Source organism: Fukomys damarensis, unplaced genomic scaffold (genome assembly GCF_012274545.1).
Source record: "Fukomys damarensis isolate Sample0158 unplaced genomic scaffold, DMR_v1.0_HiC HiC_scaffold_11, whole genome shotgun sequence".
Taxonomy (NCBI): Eukaryota; Metazoa; Chordata; class Mammalia; order Rodentia; family Bathyergidae; genus Fukomys; species Fukomys damarensis.
The window spans coordinates 27,928,530-27,941,148 of NW_022900923.1; the positions used below are offsets into that span (position 1 = coordinate 27,928,530).

At 37.9% G+C, this 12,619-nt stretch overlaps 1 protein-coding gene across 1 annotated transcript in view; it reads left to right on the forward strand.

The window, feature by feature from the left end:
• Positions 1 to 55: 55 nt before the first annotated feature.
• Positions 56 to 12,619, forward strand: part of Hmcn1 (hemicentin 1) — a 419,231-nt gene continuing 406,667 nt past the window's right edge. The window contains exon 1 of the mRNA XM_010635433.2: positions 56 to 543. Coding sequence (XP_010633735.1) covers positions 276 to 543 — 268 coding nt within the window. The 5' untranslated portion in view covers positions 56 to 275. The remainder of the gene's footprint in view (positions 544 to 12,619) is intronic.

The following is a 12,619-nucleotide window of genomic DNA, read 5'->3' on the forward strand; positions in this document are numbered from 1 at the left end:
ATGGACCCGGCTCGCGCTCTGAGCCCCACGCCGTGCGGTCCCCGAGGAAGCCGCGTCCTGACGGAAGCCGCCGCATCCCCACCCGGGCCAGCCCAGCTCCTGCAGCGGGTCGGGCTTGGTGCCTGTAACTGATTCTCAGCCCCAAACTTTCCGCTGGTTGAGAGACTGCAGGAGCCTGATGAGCGCCTCTGAGAGGAAATCCTCTGCTCTTTGAGGAGGAGGATTCAGCACGGAGCTTAGGCGCTGGGGCGGGAGGGAACAAAAAGAAAAGAAAAATGATTTCCTGGGAAGTTGCCCGCACAGTATTTGTGTTTGCTCTTCTTTATTCTTCCCTAGCTCAAGATGCCAGCCCCCAGTCGGAGGTCAGGGCTGAGGAGATTCCCGAGGGGGCTTCCACCTTGGCTTTTGTCTTTGATGTGACTGGCTCCATGTATGATGATTTGGTTCAGGTTATCGAAGGGGCTTCCAAAATTTTGGAGACGTCTTTGAAAAGACCTAAGAGACCTCTTTTCAACTTTGCTTTGGTGCCTTTCCATGATCCAGGTAAGGGAAACTTTATTCTTTGTGCTTGTTATGTTTCAGGATTGTAGTACGTCTTTTGCCCTGAAATCGTTTTACTGTCAGAAAGTTTCAGAGCCATTTAAAAAAATGTGCCTCTGAAGACACTGGTAACAAAGAACTGTCTGCCGGGGTCCGGGTTTGCTCTCTGATCCACACCTTCTCTCATAGCTCCAATGCTTGGCCCTGGAGTACATATTTAGGAAACTTGAACAGAGATGCTCAAACCTGAAACTTTGGACTTGGGAACACCAGAACCAAGGGTCTTCAACAATACCATCAAAATTAAGAGTTAATTGGCTTTTAGAACTGAAGAATGTTTAATTGCCAAGGCCGTCTTTGGCCGTGGGTGTTCTGCACTGCTAATTGAACGCAAAGAGTAAATTCAAGTTGAAAGCACACTGTGAGAGTAACTCACATACGGGGGGCGGGGGGCTTGTGTGACACACAAGGGAGTTTGTAAGTAGTAACTGCTAGCGGAGCTGAAGAAATGAAAGCAATAAAAAAGCCGTTCTTCATTGAATCTGTTAATCTCTGCAGCAGCAGGTCATCATTAGTTAGATTCATGGATGGGTGCATTTTGTCCTTGTCTCATGCAGAGAAATGCATGTAATTTGGTCTGTTTCTGCTCTTTTTCTTTCTTTTTTCTTTTTCTTTTTTTTTTTTGATACTGGGGATTGAACTGGAGCTATTGGGCTTGCGAGGCAGGCAGCAGAACCACTGAGCTAAATCCCCAGCCCGGTATGTCTGCGCTCTTTAAAGGTAACTGAAGTAAAATAACTTTATTTTGTGTCCCGAAGCTATGAGTTTCAGCTGCTGCGCTGTAATATGATCCTATTTACTTTTTTCAGTTTCTCGGTAAAGTCGCACCTCTCTGTGAGACTCAGAGGAGCCCTCATTGTCATCGAGGAGGGTAGCATTACTGGGGAAGCCCTGGGGCGTGCTGTCTAAAGTCCACCTGAGTTTCATTAGCACAAGTTGCTGCCCAGTTGAAGAAATACGGCAGATTACTGAAAAGTCCTCCCCCACTGCTCTCCCACGTGTTTCCTGCTTTTGAAATTCTCTCTTCTCTAGAAGAGTTTGACACAACCTCTTCACCACAAGAGCCTGAGGTTGAGAATCTCAGATTCTTTCCTTGTGCATTTGGCAAGCACACATGAATTCAAATTATTGCAGAGTTTTTTTTTCCTCATTGAGTTTATTGGTACATTGAAGGTATGCAGTACAGTTACATTCATTATTGTACCTTTACATGACAGGTCTTGATTCTCATTGCAGAGTTTTGAATGTGATAGGTTTCATTGTTTAAAAAGATGGCACTGGCAGAAATTTAGAGGAAAATAGAAATTTCTATCATTTTTGTGTCCTTCAAATGAAAATAGCAGCCTATCCTACTTTTCTGGGATTTTACATATGTATTAGTAATTTCTACATTGATTAAACATGAAATGTCCTTTATATATCAATAAAGAATTAGTCATTTACTCTTTGCTCTCTTAGTAAGACATCTCAGATGTATGATGCTTCGAGTTATAAAATGTCAAGATGCCAATTGTGATGTAGTTTGAAGCTTTCGTTATTTTGGAAGAACCTAAATATATTTCTTCTATAGGGATGAATCTGAAGTTGGCTAAAATATAAAATAAAAGCAGTTCTAATTAATGCCAGTTTTCTTGTCTCCAAAAAATTCTTTTATAAAAATATGTTGCTAGAAACATAATATAGAATTTACCACAAGTAATGAATAGAAACTAGGCTATCGTGACATATTGAAGTGTCATGAAAAATTAATGTTATGCATTGTATTGTGGGGTTCTGTCTTCCAGCTCTTATCAAATGGGAGGTTGGCACATTGCTGTTATTGACTTCCCTGTGGTTTTGCAGTCTTGTTCAAAGGGGAAAACTTGGTTGACTAATAAATTAGAGGTTTCTGGAATTAATTTATATAAGAATCGTTAATATTAACTAATTAATATTGGTTTTATAATTATAAAATACAATTGTATATAAAATTTAATATATATTGATCCTAATTCCATTGATTATTGACTCTTTGTCCATTGATCAAGGGTTTAGATTACTTAATACTTTATTTTTGGAGATAGAGAAATAGCAAGTTAATGCATACTATAAATCTTTAACTTAGCATTCGCTTTAATAGGTTGTATCATTATCTGTGTATGATATTTTCTCGTTCTTTCTGCATGTTTGTGTATGTGTGTAATGATTCTCTGGTACTTGATTAAGTAGGAAGGACAGGAAGGGCCTTGAGTGGGGAGTGGCTGTTTCTCTGAATGACATTAGAAAAATCAACATCTCTTTTTGAATCTCTGTTTTCTCAACTATAAAATGAGAGAGCTGTATTTGAACATAGCTAAGGTCATTTCCAATTGTGACATTTTTTGATCATCTGTTTTACATAAGGTTTTCCATCGTCCCTAACATATTTGTGTGTTTGGGTGGTAGATCTGACATGGAAATAAGTAATGAATAGAGTTGAATATTATATCAGTGACTTTGAGTTGACATTTCTTATCACATTTAGCTAGATGAAAGAAAAGGTAAGTTCTGGAATATAGTCTAAATAGCTTGATTGAAAACCTTTAAGTCGCTGCAGATGATTGTTTTTTGTTCCCAATTCTAGTTGGGGGAAAGGTGTGTGTTTGTAGGGGGTGGTACATTGAAAATACATGGAAAACATAGGAGAGAAAGAACGTTTAACACATTGACAAGGTGGCGTTAAAACCATTCAGAAGTCGCTTGTATGAAAGCGGTGTTAGAGATCCAGTGACACTAGCAGTATGTGGGGGAAAAGTTTTCAGAGACAACCAGGGGTTAGGGAAAGGGAAGCCAATCTTTTTTCTTTCTTTCTTTCTCTTTTTGGAGACAAGGTCTCATTAAGTCCCTCAGGTAGGCTGAAACTTGGGATACTCCTGCCTCAGCCCCTCAGAGTGCTGGGATTACAGTTGTGCACCACCATGCCCAGCTCATGGAAGCCCACCTTTTGATGTTGACTATGATTAAGACAGTTTACCACTTCCATCATCACATGGAATCTGATGTATTAATTTGTAATAGTTTTATTGAGATGTAGTTTCTTTGCCATATAACTCATCTATTTAAAATGTACAATTTTTTGATTTGTACTATATTCACAGAGAGGTGTAACCATCAGTCAATTTTAAAACTTTTTTTAAAATTTAAATTGAATTTATTGGTACATTCTAGGTAGACAGTACGGTTACATTCATTACTGATCTTGTACCTTTTGTATTAATTTTCTTTTTTTAAATTGACTTTATTGGTACATTTTAGGTATACAGTACAGTTACATTCATTATTGGGGTCTTGTACCTTTACAAGACAGCTCTTGGTTCTCATTTTTTCCGCTTGTCCCCTCCCTCCCTTCACCCCCTCCTCCCCTCCCCACCTACAAACATTTTAATTCCATTTTTATATTTTCTCATATTTTTTTCCTTTTCCCTTATTCCCCTTTCCCTATCCTTTTCACTGTCCCTATTTAAAAACGTTTTTATCACCTGGAAAAGAAATCCAATGCCCTTTAGCTGTCAGTTACCTATCTCCCTATATTCTCTGGTGCCTTCAACAACCACTCTTCTGCTTTTCTGTCTCTCTAGATTATCCTGTTGTTCACCTTTATATGAGTGATGATATAATATGCATGCTTTTATGACTACCTTCTTAAAGTTCATTTATATTGTAACACATATCAGTACTTCACTCATTTATTTATTTATTTAGGTTTTTTGAGACAGCATTCCACTATGTAGTTCAGGCTGGCCTTGAACTCACAATGTAGCCCAGGGTAGACTCGAACTTCCCTAGTGCTAGGATTACAGGCATGCATCACTATACTTGGCTCTTCATTCCTGTTTATGGCCAAATAATATTCCATTGTATAATGTACCATATTTTGTTTATCCATTAGTCATTATAGATATTTGGGTTGTTTCCCACCTGTTAGAAACAATGCTGTTATAGATATTCATGTACAAGTTTCCATGTGGACATATTTTCATTTCACTTGGATGTATACCTGGAGCAAGCTGCTGGTAACTATGCTTAATTGTTTGAGGACCTGCCAAGCTGTTGTCCAAAGCAGCTGCATTTTTTCATGTCCTACGGAGAGTATATGAGTTGCAGTTTCTTCACATCCTCACCGATGTGTTATCATCCAACTGTTGGATTTTTATGCATTAATTTTTTTCTGTGTTTTTCACAGCAGTCACAATATATTCCTTTCTTCCTTAGAATATAGCTTTCAAGGGCTAGGGATTGAGCTCAGTGGTGCTGTCGCCTGCCTCACAAGTGCAAGGACCTGAGTTCGATCCCTGGTACCAAACAAAACAATAACAACAACAAAAATACAAAAATGGAAGAATATAGTTTTTGGGAGGGATGATGGTTTCTCTTTACTGCAGCTCCTTTATTCACTCCACATCTAATTTTCCCTCCTTTCTGAGACAAGTATCAGAGGCAGAAGGAGAGAGAAGGGGGGCAATATGTAATGAATTGTTTAATAGAAAAAAATTCTCTTCTTTTTTTTCTTTCATGATTATATCTCTGCTTTCTTCCCCCTATATCCAGACTGCATTCATTCATTAACCCATCCTCTCATTGTGTTTCATGAACTGCTGGGTATACAAAAGGAAATGAAAGAGACAGAATGTCCTGAACTCATGGGGCTTAGGTTGTATTGGAGAGAGGGAGACATGGGCAACAAAAATCTGAAATATGCATGGTACCTTTGATCGTGGTAATTTCTATGGAGAACATAAAAAGCAGGAAAAGATCATGGGAGTAGATAAAGAGTGTTGGACTTTTAAATATGGTAGGTGATGAAGAACACCCCCCTTTAAACAAAGGCTTGAAGGAGGTGAGGGAGAGAGAAATGAGAGGGAGATACTGGCAGGTGAACAGTTAATGAACAACAGCATGGCAATGGCTTCTGGAACATAGTGAGTGACAGAGAGAAGTTAGAAGATGAGGTCAGAAATTTGATGGGGCCAGTTCAGGCAAGGGCCCATATATCACTCTGACTTTGGCTTTGACAGTGAGTAAGATGGGGAACCGTCTTAGGGTTTTGAACAGAGTGGTAACCTAAACTGACTCAGAATCTACATATAATTTCTCTGTAGTCAGACAGCAGTCTGAAGTGGAGCAAGGGAAAATGAAGACCAGAAAACTACTGAATAACTCAGGAAGAGAGTGCTGGTACACCCTGAAGGAAGTTGGTAGCTATGAATATTTCGAGAAATAGTTGGAGTTTGCATGTATATATTGAAGGGGAAACCAAAAGGATTTGAGAAGTCAAGTCAGGCTCCAAGGATTTGGATTGAGTTAGCAGAAGTGCAGCACGACTATTTCCTGAGATAGAGAAGACGAAAGGAAAAGCAGATCTGAGAAAGGATGAGGGGATAAGGCTTTTATTTTTTGGTATGTTTAAATTCAATATAACTTTTGATACCCAAGTGCATGTGGAAGAAGGTAGTTGAATATATGACATTACAGTTCAAGGGGAGAGGTATGAATGAGAGACATCAATTTGGAATCCTAACGCATGCATGCAGAATTGTGTTGAGGACCATCAGAAAAGAGGAGACCACAAAGGAGCTGACTATAAGTGGCGAAGAGAGAAGGCCTGAGGACACAGCTGTGGAATGTTGCAGTGTTCAGCCTTCAAAGGCAAGAGGATGAACGAGCAAAGTAGCAGAGAAACTGAAGCCAGGAGGCAGGAGAGTATATTATGCCAGAGGACAAGAGAAGATAATGTTTCAAGGATAAAGGACTACTTTGTCAGTTAGAAGGAGTGTTAAGAATTGACTAATCAGTTTAGCAATATGGAAATCATCGATGATTCAGCAAGGGTATTTTCAGTGAAGAGATGGTTAACAAAGGCCTGTGTGGAGAGAATGCGAGGGAATGGGAGAAGAGAAATGAATGCCTTTGTAACTATATTATTGTGCCCAACTATAGGAATAGTTGCTTTATTTATGGGGCTAAAATTAAATCCAGGTTTGATAAATTATTCAATATTTTTCAAAATGCAAATGTCATGTAGTAGAAAGAACATTTAATTAGGAGTAGAGGATGTATACTTACTTACCTTGTCCCTGTCCCTTAAGGAAATCCTTTAATCTTGCCAGATCACTGTTTTTCCACCTATAAAGTCAGTGCATGGGTAGGTTACCATAATAGTCTATGATTTTTCACAGTATTATAAAAGGTAAGCAACTTTAAAGAAATGGAATGTAGCAAAGACTTGATTGAGAAAAATGCCAGATTTGGGCATTTTATGTCTTTGTGTTTAACAGTTTCATTAAATAAAACCTGTGTAAGACTTTAGTGACTTTGTATGGTTCACCAGGATCTAGGCAATGTTAAGAAAACACTCTGTAACTTAAAAAAAAAAAATTCTCAGAATATTTCTGAGCAATGGCTAAATCACTTGAAACCATATTGCACATGCAGATCTTGACAAATTGCACACATTTATGTGAACTAAACTTAAAATTGAAATGATTTGTTTCAATACATATAGGAAACAGCCAAAAACCTATTAGTCTAACCTGTGACCCTAGCATATCTTACGGAATAAAGGATTTTCATGAGGAAAAGGATTAATCATGAAAAGGATTAGACTGTTAGATCCAAAAGAAAATAACTGAAGGAAATGTACTAAATTTTAAGAGAGATTTTTGTTGGACAATGGTCACTTTTGTATCTCAGGATGGTAAAACATTGTAGCTGGAGAGAATGAATCCTATACCACTGAATGTTTTCTGAAGATTTATAGAGATGCTTTGGTAGGTATAATAAAAATTATCTCCCAAAGTATAAAAACTAAATTTTGGTAAATTAAATATTTTAAATTTGTTGGGGATGTTTCCCATTTAACAGAATCCTCTATGGCTTCCACAGAAATGAAAGTATTTTTTGTTGTTTATTTTTGTTTAAATTGAAGAGCAGTCTTGTAATGTGTTGATAAGTCAGAATTTGTCTTTGCTTATGATTAGTCTCTGATTAAACACACAATAACCATTCTTGATGGCCTGTATAATTAAGCTTACTTTTCTCCTTGAATGGACATCAAGGTTTGGGGGCAAGGATTGCTTCATTCATTTTACAGGGCCAGCAGCACACAGGAGACCCTTAGGATGTGTTTCTTTACTGGCTTAGTGAGCGAACTAATGAATGCTGGAGACAAGAAGTGATGACTTCTCTGAGTGATTTAATCTTGCCTGTCATATCTGAATTTATTTTTTAAATCACAACAATCTGAAGAAGAAAACTTGCAACAGAGTAGTTTGCTAATTAAGCTTTTTTGATAACATAGCTTATTAATGATATGCTTGGTTATAATCCAAGCTTGAATTAAAAAACAAGTATCATAATAGCAATCCTTGGGTAGTCGTTGAATGTTTGCATGAAGAGGTGATTGAGGGGAATTTATATGCTGCCTGGGATGTCTCAGTTTCATGATGGAAGGCAGCCTACTTTTTAGTTTTAGCTGGACTGATTAAAACAGTATGACAGCAAATAAACTAATTTCTATGGAGCACTATTAAAGCAAAGGATCCACATCATAGGTGATCTTCTCAAGTCTGCAGAAGTTTATACCCTTGATTTGTTTTTTTCTGGCAATCCCCAGAAGTATTCTCCATCTTTATGGAGAATATTGAAGTTTTTAAATGGACTTTTGTAAAGTAAAAGGTACAATAATATCAGCTTTCTCTACTTTAGTGATATTATGATGGTTAAAAAAAAACCAATATATGTGAAAATCTTAAAAGCACTATAGAATGATGTTGTTCCTCTAACTTATTTCTAGCAAGGAAAGTAGTTCAATATTTACATAATACAGAGAAAATTAAATTGAAAAAAATCAACACGATGACTTGGCTATTGATCAATCTACAGACAAAGGACAATTTTCAGACTCAGATTCACTGAACAGTTATATTCCTCATTAGGCACTTATATTTTAGCATACCAATTGTATATGTCATTCTCTATTTGACACTATCATGTTTAAGTTTCCGAGTTTGCAGTTCATTCTAATCAACTGAGTGAGAAGCATATCCCTTGCTGTGCTGTTCCCTTTAGTCTCAGACACTGCCTTACAATTGGGAGAACAGTAAGGGAATATACAAATCTGAAGATAAGGCATTATATTGGTTTATTCATTCATTCACTTGCTCACCCTCTAGTCCATAACAAATTACTTACTATTTATCAGGGATTATGCAAAGGCAATAAGATTTTAAACAAGTGAAGTCTGAGAAGAGGAAGGCAGAAATAAGCCACAGTGTACTTTGTGGTGCAGAGAAGCACAGGGGGCTGCTTGAGCCTCTTGAGCCTAGAGCAGTACACTTGACCCTGAATCCAACGGGGTGATGGTCAGCAAATGTTTTCTGGAAGAAATATGGCTGGGTCTGAAACTCTGAGGAGATTCATGTATAAAAGTAACTTAATCAAAACATGAAAGAGTTATGATTTCATCCTGAAAGCTTTGGAGTCTGGACGGACTATAGGCAAAGAATGACATTGATTGAATTTTCATTTTAGATCTGTATCTCTTTGCTTAGTTGGAGCAAAGGAGCCTTGAGAGCTGAGAGGTGAAATCTGAGGCCATCTTATCAATTACAGGGGAAATATTGGGGTGATCAGAGCATAAGGAGAAGAGGGTAGATTTTTGAGCTATCAGTAAAGTCCGGTGGACTTGATTTGGATCTAAGAACATGAGGAAAATATGGTTGATTTCTGGAGGTTAAAATTTGGAATTATTGGGCTGGGGATTTAACTCAGTGGTTCCACCGCCTGTGTTGCAAGCACAAGGGCCAGAGTTTGATCCCTGGTAAAAAAAAAAAAAAAAAAAAAAAAAAAAAAAAAAATTATTAAAAAGGAAAATAAAAAAAAAAAAAAAAAAAAAAAAAAAAAAGGAATTATTATATAGTAGAGGAAAAGACATGCAAAGTTTGCTTTAAGAGACAATGTTAGTCCCAGGCTAGTGAGACTTAATAGTTTCTTAAATATTAATTTGCCTGAAATGAACAGCAAAAGTATGTGGGTTTGCAATGTAAAAGGGAATCATAGAAACAAACTTGAGCAGTGTAAACCAAGTTCCAACTAGAGTGCAGAGTGTTAATTTATTCTACACTTGAGTCTGTTAGCAGGATTCCATTGTGGCAATGGACTGTTTATCCACATAAATATGTAATGATGTCATTATACTTTAGCATCCTACAATTAACTGTCCTTGTTCTTGTTGTATACTCACTAAGCACCTTTCTGATAATTTCACCTCACGTGTCTTCCTTTTGAGGAGAGAAGGCACCGGTCAGACTCACATACATCAGATTCACTGGACAGTTATATTCCTCATTAGGAACCCATATTTTAGCATACCAATTGTATATGTCATTCTGCATTGTTTAAAATACTCTGGCACTGTCATGTTTAAATTTCTGAGTTTGCAAGTCTCAGAGCCAGATCCCAGTCATTGATGGCGAATTTATCAAAGTGAATGTTTCCCTGTATGGATCTGTTTGGGTGGCCTGTCTGTTTCCTGGTATCTCTTCTCTGCATTTCCAAATGTCAGTGTTAGTTGAACAGTGCCAAGTAGCTGTTCTGTCTGCTTGAAACTTATATAGATGACAGTTGAAACCATTGGAATGAATGAGATCATCCAAGGAGAGTGAGTAGACTGAGAAAAGAGATGGAAAAGAACTATGGAGAACATAAACATTTAAGAGACAAAAGAAAGGAAGTTGTAAAATGTCCTGGAAAGGAGAGTGTAGGAAAATAGGAGAAACAGGAATGAGTAGTGTGTGGAAATCTAAAAAGTTACTCGTTTTAAATTAGCTATCATTAAAAGATTTATTGCCATTTATAAGATTACTGAAAATAAAGGCTAAACAGTGTTAACAGACATGCAAAGAAAACCTCTAGCTTCATTGGAGTTTTAGAGGCAGAAGGTGGAATGATGGATAAAACAATTGAGTTAGTGACTTTAATGTGCCTTTTTCATGAAACATAGCATAGTAAGTAGGTGAAAGCAACCCATATCGGAAGTCTGGCTCTACAGTTACGTGCTGTCTTATCTTCCTTGCATTTCAGTTTTAGTAAACTGGGAATAATATCATTTACCTTCTAACAATATAAGAACGAACAATAATAATGGATATCCAAGACATGGCACAGTTCCTTGCATGTGATAAATTCTCCATAAATACTACTTAGGATTAGAATTGAGAAAGAAAAAAAGAAGGAGAGAGTGTTTAGTTACTGTTAGAAAAGTCAGTGGAGTAGAAAAACTTGAAAATTCCAAAAAGGGTCAAAGTTATTTGTGGAACCAGTACTTGGAGGAAGCAAGAAGTGATGGGAGGCAAAAGAAAATTGGTTGTTGGCAGGAGAAAAGCTTTGGTTCCATATGAAAGGAGAGATGCAGATCATGGATAAGGCACAGTCAGAGTGGTAGGTGGGGATGCGGGATGTGACTTCCTATCTGTTAGTTTTTCCTAAAAGAAACAGTGTTATTTGATGAAAGCAGAGTTTTGGAGAAATAGGCTGTCTATGGGACACGTAGAAAGTTTCCCAGGACAAGTGGTGTAGAAGATGGATTTGTAATGCCTAAGAACTCCCTAACTGTAATTTTTCCAGAAGCCCTCAGCACCCTGGGCATAACTGCTGAGGTTGACCGCTGGCTTGATTCAAAACTGGGATTTTGTTGAGCCAGTATAATTTAAGAAATAGGATGTGGCTGAAATGGTGGATATTTCTAGGAGTGACAGATCACAGGGTCAAATCTGGTTGGATTCTTTTGACGGGAGTTAGAACTTTTGTGTATGATGGACAGTATGACAAGGAAACAGATTATTGCTTAGAATGTCTAAAATGATTTATCATAAAATAGTTGGGTGAAAAAATAAGTAAAAATGAAGATGGTGAGATTGAGATCAAGAATCTTGAAGCTTCAGAGTTGAACATGGATGTTTAAAGAACCAGATAATAGAAGAGATTGATGAGGAAGACAGTGAGGCAGGCATCAAATCTTTATTTCATAAAAATTAGATGGAAGGGGGGATGGTAGGGGAGAGGATGAGGAAGTAAAAAGAATTAAGATGTGTTATGTGTGTGTGTATCAACTAACTGTGCTAAATGCAAATGAGTACAGTACAAATTAAAAATAGGAATTATTGAGAAGTCTTTAGAAGATAGTTAACAGGGAAGAAGAGGGTTAGAGGGTGTTGGAGGTGGTTTGTACCTTAACGAGACAGGCGTGTGCTCTTAAGGTAGAGAAATGATGGGCTGAGGGTGGATAAAATGCTGACATACCTTATGGCCTTGAGATAACTGGGATGGCGGAGACCGAGAAGACCTCACTGAGGAGGACTGCAAGGGAGGTGGTGCCACAAGGCAAAATCTTGTTTCAGCTAAAGCGTGAGGCTGAGGGAGGGTTCCCGGGGAAAGATTGGGAACTCACAGAATTTGTGAGGGCATAGGATGGTGGAGGAATGGGTCAGGAGAGGGGAAACAGGATGGTTTGCATGGGTGGGATATACTGGTTGCAAAGTTTTGACTGAGACTCAGATACCAGTTCAGATCCTGGGGGAAATCCAAGCCTGCAATGTTGAGGGCAATGTGGCTGGCAAAGGCTCATGACAAAACACCTTATCTCCCAAGTTTAGTAGCATAGTTTTTATTACATTGTTTGTTTGAGTCACTACTGTGAACCAGACACTGATCAAGGTGCATGATATGCTTTATTTTCTTTTAGCCTTACAAAATTTCCTGATTGTTAGATCTTTACCTTTCATTATGAGGTAATGGAGGATTACATTCTATGAGCTTCCAAAATTTCCTGAAAAGAAGTAGATTTCCACAAATTACTTTATGTCCTTGTTTTTTTGTTTTGTTTTGTTTAGATAACTGTGCTAGTCTGGGGGACAGGTATAACCAGGCAGGCAGGGCAGAAGGGACCACTGCTTCCCGGGGCTGCTGCAACAAAGTAACACAAACTATACACCTTAAAACAACA